This window comes from Cricetulus griseus, assembly GCF_003668045.3.
Source record: "Cricetulus griseus strain 17A/GY chromosome 1 unlocalized genomic scaffold, alternate assembly CriGri-PICRH-1.0 chr1_0, whole genome shotgun sequence".
In the NCBI taxonomy this organism is placed as follows: Eukaryota; Metazoa; Chordata; class Mammalia; order Rodentia; family Cricetidae; genus Cricetulus; species Cricetulus griseus.
Genome location: NW_023276806.1, coordinates 228,832,498 through 228,848,665, shown reverse-complemented (window position 1 = coordinate 228,848,665; position 16,168 = coordinate 228,832,498). Strand labels below are relative to the sequence as shown.

The window sequence follows — 16,168 nt, the reverse complement described above, 5'->3', positions numbered from 1 at the left end:
CCAGTTCTTCCAGTGTTGCAGTCTGCAAGTGGGGAGGGTAACTCTGTGCTCCATATCTTCTCGTCCTTTGGTGGTAACAGAAGCCCTGGACATCAACACAGACCACAACTGCAGCAGACATGGGCCTTGGCAGTAGCCCAAGTCCAGACATCACCATGGCCCAAGGTGGCAAGCAAGCCACCTAGGCTGTTCCTCACTGCCTTCACTTCTTCAGACCCACCTCTCTCTACAAGACAAGAACCATTCTCTCTCTGTCCCGCGTGCGCTCTGTATTTCTCGCCAGCAAGAAATCATACACGGGACACTCGGATCCTTCTGCAGACAAGCTTTAATACATCTTACCAGAATGGAGACCAGAACGGAGACACTAAAACCAAGAAAACCATCCCTTATAAAGGCTGACCAGCCACCTGGGACGTGTTACCCTATGAATGGCTTCAGCTCCTCAGGCAAAAATGAGCCACGGGATAGGCAGAGATCAAAGGAATGGAGATTACCCAGTGCCTGTGAAGTAATTTACATCTTGGTGTCTTTAGGCACCATTATAATGCAGGAAAATGGCCCCTTACATCTCTCTCTCTCTCTCTCTCTCTCTCTCTCTCTCTCTCTCTCTGTCCCTCCCCCTCTCTCTCTGTCTCTGTTCCTCCCTCCCTCCCTCTCTCTCTGTCTCTCTATCTCTGTCTGTCTCTCTGTCTCTGTCTCTCTCTGTCTCTTTGTGTGTCTCTCTGTCTGTCTTTTTCTCACACCCCACCATACATTTGCTCACCACAATAGTGTTGGTCAGGTCCATGTTTTCTTCTTGCCCCAGGCAGGCATGTGTGTCTCCTTCTCCTGAAGTCATTATTTTCTTAAAGCACTATGCAAACAATGCAAAACTTGCCTGAAAAATTAAATTCTGGGAGCTGGAGAGATGGATCAGTGGTTCAGCGCGTTTGGAGCTCTTCCAGAGGAACCAGGTTAGATTCCCAGCACTCAAAGTCCAGCTCACAACCATCTGGAGCTTCAGTTCCAGGAGGTCAGTCGCCCTCTTGTGGCTTTCAAGAATGTTGCATGTTGTTCACAGACATACATGCAGGCAAAAACACCTATACACACACACAAAAAAAAATTATTAACAGTGATATATCCTAAAGATAAAATTTTTAAAGACATAATTTAATTTAAAAAATAAACTTTGCCTCTGTATCTGGCAACTGAGTGTGAATGCAAGCTATAAAACCATACATAGACACTTGCTTTAATTCATCCTTAAATCGAAACAGACAGGGCCTGAAAGGAGTGTTATTTCTGAAAGTGTACAGCTTTCAGAAGCTGTTATAATCAAGGCAACCACAATCTTATGGGTGGATACTTTTGAAAGTGAGAGGAAGTGCTGCTGGTATTTATATCAGGGCAGGAGTAAGGCCAGGACTGTCCCTGGCAAATCAGAATGAATGATTGTTGGGGCTATAGCCCACAAAACCAACCACACCCTTGTGCGACCTGGTGATGGCCTTGCACTCGTGAACCCAGCAGCTGTGGTTACTTGTACAAGGTCAGGCCAGTCAGCATTCCAGCCTGGGTGGGAAAGGGTTCACAGGGTCCCGCTGCACACTGAGGAGCTGCCGGCAGCTGATGGCTGCTGGCGAAGGAGGATTGTTTTCTTTGGGGTTGTGCTTTGACTATGCTCCCATGAGGTCCTACACCATTTGCATATGGTTAGTACTAAATGGACTCTGTGCTTTTCCCCCACCAGCTGAACTGTGTGCTACAAAACATAAATACAGGGGCTGGAGAGATGGCTCAAGGGTTAAGAACACTTGTTGCAGATGACCTAGTTTTGGCTCCCAGTACCACATAGTGACTCCCGGCCATTTGTAATTCTAGTTCAAGGCTATCCTAATCCCCTTTCTGGCCTCCATGGGAACCGGGCATGCACATGGTGCACATTATATACATGCAGTCAAGAACACTCTTACACATAAAAATAAACAACTATTAAAAATATAAATAGCTGCATGTCGGTGGCGCACGCCTTTAATCCTAGCACTCGGGAGGCAGAGGCAGATGGATTTGAGTTCAAGGCCAGCCTGGTTTACAGAGCAAGCTCCAGGACAGCCAGGGCTACACAGAGAAATCAAAAAACAAGAAACAAACAAACAAAAAACAATATATATGAAGAGAGAATAGAACTGGGAAAGTGACATGTTGGAAGGATTAGTGGCAAGTAAGATGAGTGATTGGGGTACGGATCAAGATAGAATTGTACACATATGAAATTATCAATGAATAAATAAAAGTATTTTTAATTAAAAATATTCAATAGCAATCAGTGGGCTGGGAGACCATGAACAAGGGGGAGGGAATGAGTGGGTGGTGGAACTAAGAGGGCATAACGGAGTACACTGATGTAGAAGGAAGGACCAACTTAGGGGAGTAAAGGGATGATTAAGAATGAGTGGCTGTCATGTGGTGCGGGCGGCGGCGGCGGGGTGGGAGGGGCATGAATAAGAACCAAGTATAAAGACAGACGTTTTGAAATTGCCCTAACAGGAGCTGGGGGTTTTGCTCAGTGCTAGAGAGCTTGCATAGCAAGAGAAAGATCCTGAGTTGAGGTCACCACCAGAGAGGAAGAAAGTTTGGTTTTTAATGACAGAAGAGAGACTGGGCTGGTGGGACGGGGAGTGGAAAGGAAGGGAGACACACTGTGTTCCTGGGAGCAAAGAGCAAGATGAACTGTTAAGAAGTGAAGAGTTGAGCTACTAAGGTTACATGGATGACACTGGCTGATGCTTTCCTAGTTAGGATAAAAGAAACAGGTTGAGTAAGCTAGGGGTCTGTGAACAGAGACTGAGGAAGAAGCAGGCATGACAAACAGAACAAAAGATGGCTCAGAGACAGTGAGGAAACCCAATAGAAGACAGGAGGGGGAAGTAAGAGATCAATGGGGTTAGATAAGCCCCACCTTTCTGGGGCTGCCAGTCAGCAGCTCCACTCCCTACCTGCAGTTGAGTAGACTTTGACACTTGGTTCTTTTGTTCTCAGACAACTGCTTTGGAAACATCTATTTAATTAGTTCAAGGTCCAGGAACCTTGGTCTGCTTTACAGGAAGCATGAGTTCACAGTATCTGTTTGCTTTTGAGAGACAGTGAGGTAGGATGGTCCAACTACCTGTCTTTTCTCTTTACAATATTCCCCATTTAAGTTTTACTTTTGTGTTGTTGCTGTTCATTTGCTTTACCCCCCCTTCATTTTGTCTCTCTGTGGTCTTCCAGTGGTGACACTTTTTAACGGCTGCTTCCTGTTGCATTTTCTCTTCCCAGCACCTGTGCCTGCCTTAGACTTCTGAGCTTTCACACTTCAATTTGGCCCTGCTGCTCCTTCATGGCAAACAAACTACAGGAGGAGGTGACCTGCCCCATCTGCCTGGAGATCCTACAGAATCCTGTCACCATTGACTGTGGGCACAACTTCTGCCAGCAATGTATCATCCAGGTTGGGAAAACTACAGAAAACCTCCAGTGTCCCCTCTGCAAGGTCACTGTGAGTAAGGATACGTTCAGGCCCAACAAGCAGTTGGCTAGTCTTGCAGAGACAATCCGGTCTATGGATCCCACTGAATTCCAACCAGAAGGGGAAGAGAAAAGATGTCTTAAACACAAGGAAAAATTCCATTACTTCTGTGAGCAGGACGGGGAGTTCCTCTGTCTGGTGTGCCGTGACTCCAGGAGCCATAAGTCCCACAATGTCACCTTGATAGATGAGGCTGACCAGAACTACAAGGTAGGTACCTGGCTCCTTCTCTATCCCCAGCCCAGCAGAGGAGAACTCCCTGAGGACATAGGAGCAGCTGCCTGTGCCAGCTGGTTGGTACTCACCGCTGCACTTGAATTGGCTATATGTAGCCAGGCCCAGTGGGCTCAAAGAGCCAAGTTCTGGGAAATGCCAGTCTGTAACCAAGGTGAGAAGAAGAAGAAGAATCAGAATAGTGCTTTGGGAGCAGGAGAGATAACTCGGAGTGTAAGGCACTTGCCACCAAGTCTGAGGACCCAAGTTTGGCCCTCAGGACCACATAGTACAAGGGAAAAAATTGTTTGATCCATGGGAAAGAAAAAGGGGGCTGATAATAATGACATTCCTAGAGGCAGAGCCTGACTGAAGTATCCTCTCCCCACAGGTGCTGATAGAGTCACAAATTCAGGATTTGGGCCAAAAGGACAAAGAAATAATTGAAGAGAAAAAGCGAAGTGAAGGGGCAATCCAGGTGTTCAGGGTAAGAAATATTCACTCCAAACACTTCTGAGGAAGTTGAGGCAGCTCTGTTGAAACTCCTAGCATTCCTTATACACCAAGCCGGAACAAAGACCTGCTGACACGGTATCAGTGTCGAGGGGCAGGGAGTGTGGTGCCTGAGCTGTACTCATCTACCTGCCCGGGTGCTGCACCAGGGAACCAGGAGGTCTCCTATTCCTCCACCCACAGTGGGCTTTGTAAGGACTGCCCGCACATTGCGTCACCCAAGCCCTTTTCACTACAGCCTGGTTACACTGTAAGAAAAGATGGAGAGACTGTGGCACCACAAAATGTCTCTGCCTGTCTTTGATTGCTTTTCTTAAAAGGTTGTTTTTTATTATTTTTATTTATGTGCATATGCATGTGTCTGTGTGAGTGAAAGCCATGTGTGTGCAAATATTGGCAGAAACCAAAGGCACTGGAATTACAGGCATTTGTGACCTGCTCTTCCTAGGTGCTGGAGACTGAATTCAGGTCCTCTGGACGCATTCTAAACCCCTGAGCCATCTCTCCAGGTCCTGGTGGTTTGATTGGTTGGTTTTTGTACATCCATGGAACATTTAGTATGAAGGCAGTTAAGCTTCTTCCTTCCTTCCTTCCTTCCTTCCTTCCTTCCTTTCTTTCCTTCTCTCTTTCTTTTGTCTGTGTTCTTCCTCCATCGACTTTTAAGAATATTTATTTATTTATTTATCTTTAGATTTAATTTTATGTGAGTGAATGCTTTGTTTGTATACCAGATGCATGCCTGGCATGGAGATCAGAAAAGGGTATTGGATCCCTGGAATTGGAATTAGGATGGTTGGGATCTACCATGTGTGTTCTGGGAATTGACTCTGAGCCCTTTGCAGGAGCAACAAACTCCTTTACCAAGCCGTGTCTCCAGCTCCTAGACACAGTATCTTATGTAGCATAAGCTAGAGATTGTTATACAGAAAAGAAGAGCCTTGAGCTTCTGATCCTTTCATCCTTCCCCCAGTACTGAAATTGCAGGGCTATATCACCATGTCCAGATTACTGCAGGTCTATATTGCCATGCCCAGATCATGCAGGGCTGAGGATGCATTCTAAGCAAGCACCCTATCAATTGAACTACAATCTTATCCTGGGTTTTCGATTGCGATGTTGGTAGGTTGTTTGTTGAGAGAGTGGCTCAAGTAGTTCAGGCTGGCCTCTGATTCCTGAATCTCCTGTCTGTACTTTCCAAGTGTTAAGATTGCATAGTTGTTCATCCAGCTGATGTACTTGAAGGCAATATATATATATATATATATATATTATATATATATATATATAGAGAGAGAGAGAGAGAGAGAGAGAGAGCCTAAATTTGCACAGGAAGTGCTTTGATCTCCTTGCCCCACCCCCCTTTCCCACAGGTATGCCCCCAGCAAGCTGTTCAGCATAATCTTTAAATATTCCCAAAGAGTGAACAGTGCCAGGTGGTACGTGCCTTTGATTCCCAGCACTTAGGAGGCAGAGGCAGGTGGATCTCTGTGAATCGAAGGCCAACCTGTTGCACTTACTGAGTTCCTGGCTAGCCAGGGTTATATAGTGAGACTTTGCCCGTAACTGACTGATCATTCATTCATTCATGGTTGATTTAAAAAGTGAATGAAGGGCTTAAAGGAAGCTTGGAGGACCCTCTCTCATGCCCGTCCCCCATCTTTGCATCCCTTCCTTTGTCTCCAGGCCCAGATACATCTAGAAAAACTAAAGATCCTTGAAGAATTCAAACACCTGCACCTGAGATTGGAAGAGGAAGAGAGATTCCTCCTGTCCAGGTTGGACTGGCTGGAGCACGAGGGAGCCAAGCAAATAGGACAGTATGTCACTGCGACTAATGAGCAGTTGACTTCCCTCAGGAAGCTCTCAAGATCCCTAAAAAATAGGTTACAAGCACCGCCCATGGAGCTACTGGATGTAAGTCTCTCTCTCTCTCTCTCTCTCTCTCTCTCTCTCTCTCTCTCTCTGAAAGAGACTTAAGAATCTGTATTATGCTGTGGCCTAACAGCTCCTAATATCTGGTTCCTCTGAGGCCTTTGTCCCCTCCACTCCCTGAAAGGACATTAAAGTCAGATACTTTCCTTTCCTGAGGGATTTATTTCCCTGAGGCTCCCACCGACCCCATCATAGAATCCACGACCTTTATCTTTCCTACGTTAAGTGAGCACTTTTGATAGAGCTCCACTCCAGGTTTTAAAGGGAAGCCTGTCATTCCCCACAAGGCTCCACTCATACTATCTCTGACACAGTGTGCTGTTCTCTCTAATGACCTTTACTACTTTTTATTGCCTTCTGGAACAAATCCACCAACTGCTACTCTTCTTCACCTAACCCAGAAGTTCTCAACCTGTGTGGCTAGATCCCTCTTGTGGGCGGGTTCCACTGACTCTTTCACAGGGGCCACCCGAGACTATGGAAAATATTAGATATTTTCATTCCAAGTTATAAGAGTATCAGATTTACAGTTATGATGTAGCAATGAAAATAATTTTATGGTGTGGGGGGTGGGTCACCACAACATAAGGAACTATATTAAAGGCTAGCAGCATTAGGAAGGTTGAGAACTGAAACCCCTCCTGTAATTCAGGACACTGAGGTAAGAGGACTGCTGCTAGTCCAAAGCTGACATGAGCAAAGATCAAGACACTGTCTCAAACAGCTGGGCACAGTGTCTCACACGTGTAATTCTAGCACTCCAGAGGTAGGAGGGTTCCCTAGATCACTAGAGTTCAAGGTCAGCTAGGACACACACACCCATACAAGCACACGGCACACACACACACAGGCACACGCACACAGGCACACACATATATAGAGGCATGTTCACACACAGAAACACACATGCAAACAGAGGCATGTTCACACACAGAAACACACATGCATACAAAGGCATGTTCACACAACAGGCAGAAGAGAGAAAGGACGGAAAACTGGGGTGTCCTCACTCTGCTTCTAGCTGAGTCTGAACCCCTTCTTTGGCACCTGTGACTCTGGCAAGCTCTGATAAGTTCTCTCTTTCTCTTCCAGGGCATCATAGACAACTTGAGCAGGTATGATGGGCGTCCCAGTGTACCATGCTTTCTGGTTCACTTGCACATACAACATTCAGCCTATTTCCAAATATGTTCACATCCCCCAATAACTCTGCTATAAATGACTTAGGCTGCAGATGGGGAAGACCAAACTGGCCACAGCAGCACAGTAGCTTTTTTTATTTTCACCATATTCCCATCCTGGCCTCCTGACACTCAGCTTCCTGGCTCTACCCCAGAAACCACCTCCCAGACCCTTGCTGCCCACTCTCTGTCCCCTGAACTCACCACTCAGATCAACATTATCTTCACAGGAGTGTGGAATTTAAGTTTCTCAATCCAACCCCAGTTCCTGAGGACCTGGAGAGAAAAACCAGGGAAGCAATAGCAAGACATGCAGTCATCATAAAAAGCCTGGAGGGATTAAAAGGTGAGGTGTAGCTGCCACTGCCTGTGCTTATCTGCCTCAGGATTCTTTCCATCACCCCAGACGCTGCCTGAACTCTCTTGGTGCTAGCCCCTAAGCCTGTCAGAAGCTAAGCTGAAAGCTGGGCAGTTTCAAAGCATCATTATCCAGAAATTTCTCATGCTACAGCCCCAAAGCCAAAGCACTTCTTCTCTGGGAATTTTTCCTTGATTACTAGGTGGTGAACATGGGGCTAGAAGCATGTTTCCAATTTGTTAGCTGCTGGCCACATGTACCCCTGGGCACCAGAATTACAGCATTCACACATAGTGCAGGTAAAGAATAAACATTGACTCTGAAAGGCTTAATATTAAAATAGAACATAAGATATAATAATGAAAACAAAAGCAAACGGAAGTACTGTCCAGGGTAGTCTCTTATGGAAGAGTTCAATGGCCTTCCCATTTGAGCCTTCTAAGCATCTGGGACTCCAGCACCCAGCACTGTGCCTGGTAGCAGTAAGCCTTTATCCTACAAGCTGAAATGACAGTGTTTCTTAACATTCTGAGCTGAAGAAAACACTATTTAAATTCATTTCTTTTTTAAAGTTCTATTTATTTTATTTGTATGGGTGTTGTGTATGCATGTATCATGTGCTTGTCTGGTGCCCATGGATGTCAGAAGAGGTTGTCAGACTCCCTGGGGTTGGAGTTCCAGTGGGTGCTGGTAGTCGGACTGGGTCCACTGGTGCTTTTAACTACTGAGGCCTCTCTCCAGCCCCCTTTTTCTTTCCTTTTGAGACACTGTGTAAATATCCCAGACTCTGAAACTCGCTACATACCGTGGACTAGCCCAAAAGTTGTCATCCTCCTGCATCAGCTTCCTGGGTGTCAGCATCTTTTAGGATTGCAAAATGGTATCTAGAAAATTCAAAATTCAGTGGCTCGTGTTTGTGGCTCTTAATACCTTTGTTCTGGACTGAGCTGTACTGGACAACCACCTCAGGGAGACCCTAGGGCAGCTCTCCCTGTTTGGCTGCCTTCTTGGTCCACTGAGACTATGAGAGGAACACCAATATCACTTCTCCCTGCCCATATCAGCAATCAGGGATTCACTGTGTGGTCCTGGTTGCCTCTATATCCTTCACCCTCTCCTCGTAGACAACCTGAAGACTGAAGGGAAGAAAGATAAAAGCGCGTTCCTGGACAGCCTGAGTAAACAGGAGATGGAAAGATGTAAGTGTGTGCTAACCCTGCTGTTTGGGGAAAGTGAAGAATACAAGAGGAAGAGTTCTCTCTTTAGGGGGAGGACTGAGGGAGGAAGGTCCAGTGTGGGTGAACACCAATAAAGAACAAACTTACAGAATTGTTTTAGATTTTATGTGTAGCCAATCAGAGTGACACCAAACCAAAGACCAGAAAAAGCAAAGCAGCCAGCCACGAGACAGTTCTTATTTCTACCAAGGCTTGGGGCCAAAAGGGGTAATTCTGTCCTCAGCATGACTGCAGACTGAATACACTACACTCCTGTCTCCACCTGTCTTATATTCCTGCCTAGTGCTGGGATTAAAGGCATGGGATCCCAAGTGCTGAGATCACCTTGGTATGAGCTCTGTTTCTCTTTTAGACTGATTCACTCTCATGTAGCCCTTGGTGGCCTTGAACTAACAGAGATCCATCTGCCTCTGCCTCCCGAGTGCTGAGATTAAAGGTGTGGCCACCCTGCTTGTCCTCTACGGCTAACTAGTGGCTTGGGTGTGTGGCTAATTAGTGGCACTTAGTGTGTGTGTGTGTGTGTGTGTGTGTGTGTGTGTGTGTGGCTAACTAGTGGCTTAGCTCTTAACTAGGTGTGTGGCTAACTAGTGGCTTAGCTCTGCACTCTGATCTTCAGGCAAGCTTTATTTGTTAGATTACAGACAATGTATCACTACACAGCAAAACTGAGGAGTGGAGGAGACCCACTGAGACAATATCCTGTAATGATGTCATCTGAGGTGGTTCAGCTATGAGGGTAGCTAGGAAAAAGGTCAGGTTCAGCCTGCCATCCTCAATATGCCTTTTAATTTATAACCTCTTGCTATCAACCTAAAATTTGTTTTCTCTCTCCAATTTCTAGGGCACCTGTTACAGAAGAATAACTCAGACTTGCACAACTCAGGTAGGAATACTGCCTGGCACACTGGTCTTCCTGTAGGGAAGCAAGGGGCCTCCAGGTCTGCAGGTCAAATGTTCTGTCTATTCACAGCTCTGATACAGCAGAGGAGAGTTAGAGGCCAGAACCCAGGAAGAGCTACCTAACATGCAGAACAAACTGCATGAACAATTGCTCTCAGCTCCCCTGAGAAATAGAGGACCAAAAGACCAGAAAGATGAGTAAGGCTCACCATACAGGAGGGCCTGAGAGTAAGGACTGTGGAACTGTGTAGACTTCAGCTGCCAGAGATGGGTAGATACAGAGTAAGGGACAGACATCTACCTCTTCTGCTTCCCAAACTATACCTTCCACAGTAAAGCCCTAGCCCCAAACAGGGGACCCCCACTGTGCAGGTGTACCCTGCTGCTTGGTCTATGCCCCCTATTGTCTCTGGAGCTCAGCAGTACCTATTGCCCTACTGACCTCTATTTTTTTCCTTTCCTGTCCCTCAAATGGCAATGGATTGATAAAACTGGGGCCACCTGACGCCCAGCCCTATTCCATCACCTTCCACTTTGAGGCCTCCTTTGTGGGGCAACAACCCCTTCAGCATTCATTGCTCTGGAGCAAAGCTGGGCCCCTGGAGGAGCCTGAGCTCTGTGCACACTGACAACCTCTAGGTGACACCAAGTCAGTAGATTCCTTACTGAAGAGAGTTGGGGGCTGCTCTTCCCCCGATGCTGGCCTTTCCTTCTAGCTCCCCCCTCCCCACCTTTGTTTTTCCCTTAAATTTTTCTTTTCTTGGTTATTATTGTGTGTACATACTGACGAACTATGGAGGTGAGAACCACAGAGTGGGAGTCAGAGGACTATTTTGTGAAGACTGGTTTCTCCTTAACATGACTTTTTTGTTTTGTTTTGTTTTTGTTTTTAATGTGAGTTCTGGGTTTGGGCAGCAAACGTCTATATATGAACCTGCCAAACTATCTCACCAAATCTTTTATTAGTTCTTTTTTCTCTTCCACTGGCTGGTGCGTGTGTGTGTGTGTGTGTGTGTGCGCGTGTGCGTGTGCGTGTGCGTGTGCGTGTGCGTGTGCGTGTGCGTGTGTGTGTGTGTGTGTGTGTGTGTGTGTGTGTGTGCTCATGGAGACTAGCCTTGGGCATCTTCTTTCACACTCTTCCTTAGTTTCATGGTTTCATGGACAAGATCTCTCACTGAGCCTCAAGCTCACTAGGTACCTTGGACTGTCTTGCATCTGAGGTCCATGCCCGTGCAGCCATTTCTGACTATTCAGCACTAGTGTTGCAGGTGTGTCATGGCCACACTCAGCTTTTTCCCTTGGGTCTTAGGGATCATGTCTCAGGTCCTCATGCTTGCACAGCCCAGCTGTCTCCCCAGACCTTTTTTTATTTGTTTGTTTGTGAGACAGAATTTCATGTAGCCCAGACTATCTTTAAAGTCATGGTAGTTCTCCTGCCTCAGTTTCCCAAGTGCTGGAATTAGAGGTATACACACCATGCCTGGCAATGAGCACCTCCAACAAAACAGGAGACAAGTTTGAATGGTGATTATTCCCACCCAGTGTTGCTCTTCTCCCTAATTGCTTTGACTTTGACGTCCCCTAGTAGACCATAGAAGTTCCTACCTCTGTCTTCCTCTGGGATCACTGTCCCCATCTCCCTGTCCCCTAGTGATACAACTTAGCCAGGCCTGGAAAACAGAGAGGGGTAAGACATGCTTGGGTTATGCCTCTAGCCTATGCCACTGACCCTGACCACTGGCTCTAATGCACACTCCAGCATCCACCATCTCTCCCCAACCCACACACCCAGCCAAGGAGAACTAGTGTTGCAGCAAAGCCTGAGATGAACAGCGAATGAGGAGCTAGAATGAGCTCTGTTTCTAGCCCTTAGCAGAGCAGGGAGCACTGCTGCCCCAGCCTTTGTAAGGGACAGCTAAAGACTCTTGTAGCTTTGGTAAAGTGCCATTCAATGCCTGAGCGATGATATAAGGGTGGGGGCAGAGCAAGGGGCTCTAAGTATCCCCTTTTTCCTGCCCTTCTGTGTCTGAGGGATTCATTCTAACATGTCCGCATGTGTTCATGTGTGTGTGTGTGTGTGTGTGTGTGTGTGTGTGTGTGTGTGTGTACACGTGCCTATGTGTGGTAGTCAAAGGACAACTTGGGGGAGTCAGTCTCCCACCGTGTAGGTTTCTGGATTGAAATCAGGTGTCAGGCTTCAGAGCCCAAGCCTTGTCAGTTGAGTGAACACCTGACCCCAGTTTTAGAAAACCAGGCTGAACTTTGACCTCTCATAGTAGCTTCAATTGTTTGCTATATGAGAACCAAGAAATGGGGACAAGAAGAAGACATGGCCTCATTGTTATAAGATCTAAATTGTCCAGGGTGCTGTGACCTTGGGCCGAGGCCTCTTTCTGAAAGGATTCTGCCCCCACAAGGACTGGGGGAGCTTCCCTCTGCACCCACAGAACAGCAACTCATAAAATTAGGGGTTGAGTTTGAGGGCTGGGGATGGAGAGTGGAGAGAGGTATTGGAGAGAGGGGTGTGGGGAGCATGGCCATGGTGACCCACATCTATAATTCCAGCACTAGGGAGGTGAAGCCTGAAGGATGAGAAGTTCAAGGTCATCCTTAGCTTCACAGTGAGTTTCAGCTCTGGCTTTTTTTGTGTTTTTGTTTTTGTTTTTGGAGGGTTTCTCTGTGGCTTTGGAGGCTCTTGTAGACCAGGCTGGTCTCGAACTCATAGAGATCCTCCTGCCTCTGCCTCCCGAGTGCACCACCACCGTCCGCCTCAGCTCTGCTTAGGTTACACAAACCCTCTTCCCAGAAAACCAAAACAAACAGGCAGGAGTCTGAGGACATGGACTGGGATTTGAAAGAGAAATTCTTCTAGCTGCAACACGAGAAGCTCAAAAGCAGGGTGCTGGAGGCCTGGACCTGAAGCTCTCCCCCTTTATGCTTCTCTTTTATCTTCCGCAGTCCCTGTAACCCTGGACGCGGCCTCAGCTGATCGAAACCTCACCTTTTCTCAAGATCTAAAGAAAGCGACTTTGTACATGGTCCAAGAAAGTTTGAACACGCAGGGAAAACCCCGACCATTCTACCCTTTCCACTGTGTGAGGGGTTCCCCAAAGCTTTCCTCAGGCCGCGGGGTGTGGGAGGTAGAAATCCAGGGGCCCTCTGGTAGGGTAGGCATGGTGGGCGTGGCCACAGAGTTGGCTTTGAGGTCCCAGAGTCAGAACTCTGGAACGAGTTGCTTGTGGGCGCTTCGGATCTCGTCCTCTGGATGTCAGCCGTTCACCAACTGCAAGGTCCAGGAGAATGTTCTCATCAGTCTTGAGAAAGTGGGCGTCTACGTGGATTACAACCGTGGAGACGTCGTCTTCTACGATGCCATCACTAAAAAACACATCTACACCTTCCAAACCTCCTTTGACAGACAGGTCTTCCCCCTTTTTGGGCTCCTAGCTTCCTGTACCAGCATCACCCTGAGCCCCTAGGGCTGCTCCCCTGTGGATCCCTCAGCGTCTTTCCCACCTATCTCTCATGGCTGAATGAGATGCAAGTGTCAGGAATGAAGTTTGGCCCTATTTGGACACCCTGCATCCCTACACACACCTCTTTCCCTTGAGTAGGGAAGACAGTGGAATACCCCAAATACCAAACACAAGGCTTTGTGCTGCTGCACTTTGTAAAAGAACAAATTGGAAGTAGTCAGATTTCAGCAGGCCACTGGACAGCATCTGGCTGCTTGAGAGGCAGGTCCAAGGCGCTGCCCAGCTCCCTGGCTGCCCCTTTCTCCACTTCATTAACTGTAGCTTCTGACTCTGAGTTTGAGCACCTGACTGTAGTTCCTTCCTGAGGTCTGAGAACCAGAGGCTACGTGGAGAGTCAGCCAGGCCTGTGCCAATGCCAGTTTGTAGATGAGGACATTCTCCAATCAGGGCTGTAACCTTTTGACATTTCAAAGCAACATTCTCACCCTCAATAACTCTGTGTTCAAATAAAAAAAAAACAAAATTGTAAACTCCCCCCACATGTTGATTTAAATTTCTAATTTTGTGTTAGTTCACTCCATATCTATCCTTGGCCTCTGTTGTCCTACAGCCTCAGGCTGGTTACCGCTGGAATAGATTAAGTCATAGTCAGCTGGGAACTAAACAGAGAGCATACTATATTTCACGGTTAAAATTTTAATTTATTTTATATTTCCGGTGTGTGTGTGTGTACACCTACATGTCATGGTCTCCCCATGGTCAAGAGATGACTTTGGAGAGTCAGTTCCTTTCTCTTCCTGTGGGTTCCAGGATAGAACTCAGCTCACTAGACTGGTGCAAAGTGTCTTATGGATGAGTCATCTCACTGGCTCCATTTTCTGTCCTAAAGAGAAGAATAGGCACAGACATGTTTGCTTATTTTCCCCCAGGATTCATGTAGCCCACTCTGGCCTTGAACTTCTGAACTTTCTTCCACCCACTAAGTGTCTAGGCGACAGACCTCAGCAGCCAAGGCTTCTGGCATGCTAGACATGAACTCTACCACCTGAATTACATTGAGTCCCATCTTCCTGAGTTTTAAATTTAGACTGGAAATTCTGAATGAACCCCAGTGATGTTTTCTCAGTCACATGTAAGCTGATAACTGAGACTTTAGGCCATCAACAATGTTGAATTCTCTCTATTGATGGTTTGTTCTTTTTACTCTGACAGTTCTGGAAACATGGCCCTTGAAGGACATGAGAAACTCTAAAGAGAGACGCTTCTTCTTCTTCTTCTTCTTCTTCTTCTTCTTCTTCTTCTTCTTCTTCTTCTTCTTCTTCTTTCTCCTCTTCCTCCTCCTTCTTCTTTGCCATGAGACTATTTAACAATGGACATCAATTAATTTGAAATTTCCCCAGGAGCCTCATCCTGTGGGAGGGAAAAGCTGAAGACTGGAACCAGCCAGAGAAGGAATTTAACTTGCCCAGAGAGACACAGTTTTGAATCCTCCCTCACTGTTAACATAAGCACATCCCTGGCTTTGTTTCACTTGGGCTATAAAACTGTAAGAGTGCTTCAGAGATTGGGGATTGGGAGTCTTTCCCTCTCTGATTTAGCCAAACTAAACAAAGCCACATTACTTTGCCAATCTCTTTTAAGAAACTGGCTGATTGACTTTGGTGCCCAGAGTTGTGCTCAAAGGCAGCCTCAGGTTCAGAGTACCACTCTCCTCCCCGTACTTGACCCCACACAGGGTCTGGTACCATTTGGGCCCTTATTCCACCATTGACGTCCTTGTCGTGTTTATGTTCTGTGTATCCTTGGCTGTCACCTTGCTACCTGGTCCAATGTACTTAGTAAATTTTTCTGACTGGGTTACCTGTCTTTCTGCTCAGAACAGGCAGTATGAGTGAGTCCTCCCTCAGACTGCTTTGGAGCTGTCTCTTTGGGGACAATAGGAGGCCCTGTCTCACAATATGGGACTGGGCTTCACTCTTCGCTTTATGGAAGCTGGAAGACCACTGTCACACCAGGCCATTTATTTTTTAAAAGTATATATGGAAAACTGGAAGTGTAATTCCCCAGGCCAAGAAATATCAGTGGGCAGGCAGCCCTGAAATAAGTCATGGGATGGAGAGAAACGAAGTGGCATAAACTATCAAAGGTTTTGTTTAGAAGAGGCAGCAGGACCAAAAAGGAGCATGCATCTAAAAAATGTTATGGCACAGACATGGTTAAAAATTGTGGATGGAGACCACTAGCATGGGGTTTTATCTGCTCTTCGGTATGTCCTTTGATGAACCCTACCCTCTACCCAGGCTGACAACACTGGCTCCAGGGAACTGTCAGTCAATGTGTAGCATACAATACTCAAAGACTAAGAGGGAACTTAGATGTTTTAGTACCAGGTTTCCAGAAAAAAGTGAGATGATTCTTGGGACTCTGGTGACATGGAGAGCTAGCTACTAAGTAACTAAGTACTAAGTTGTGATTTCATTTAATGAGTGGAGGTAAGAAGCTGAACTCAGAAGCCAACCATGGTGTCTCAAACGTTTGTTCTCAGCACTTGGAAGGGAATTGGAGAAAGGATAATCAGAAGTTTGAGGCCATCTTTGTTTTGTTTTTTCTTTGAGACAGGTTCTTGCTATGTAGGCTTGCTGTCTTGGAACTTGCTATGTAGACCAGGCTAGCCTCGAATTCACAGAGATCTGCCTGACTCTCCCTCCTAAATTCTAGAATTAAAGCTATGGGCCACTACCCTGACTAGACCATCCTTGTCTACATAGTGTGCTGAAGAACGCCCTGTGCTTCGTGAGCCTATG

The 16,168-nt window shown here is 46.6% G+C and overlaps 1 protein-coding gene across 1 annotated transcript; it reads left to right on the top strand.

Annotated features, from left to right (window-relative positions):
- The first annotated feature begins 3,364 nt into the window (after positions 1-3,364).
- Trim31 (tripartite motif containing 31) lies at positions 3,365-13,367 on the top strand. The gene is made up of 8 exons (XM_035450575.1): positions 3,365-3,763; positions 4,158-4,253; positions 5,963-6,193; positions 7,304-7,326; positions 7,623-7,738; positions 8,875-8,949; positions 9,830-9,871; positions 12,847-13,367. Exons 1-8 carry the CDS (start codon positions 3,365-3,367, stop codon positions 13,365-13,367), a joined length of 1,503 nt encoding a protein of 500 aa, XP_035306466.1.
- The last annotated feature ends 2,801 nt before the right edge of the window (positions 13,368-16,168 follow it).

Excerpts from the sequence above, each read along its gene's own strand:
- Trim31 (XM_035450575.1), top strand. The coding sequence starts at position 3,365 with ATGGCAAACAAACTACAGGAGGAGGTGACCTGCCCCATCTGCCTGGAG. Across the intron at positions 6,194-7,303 it reads CGCCCATGGAGCTACTGGAT|GGCATCATAGACAACTTGAG; the intron begins GTAAGTCTCTCT and ends TTTCTCTTCCAG. Across the intron at positions 9,872-12,846 it reads CTCAGACTTGCACAACTCAG|TCCCTGTAACCCTGGACGCG; the intron begins GTAGGAATACTG and ends TATCTTCCGCAG.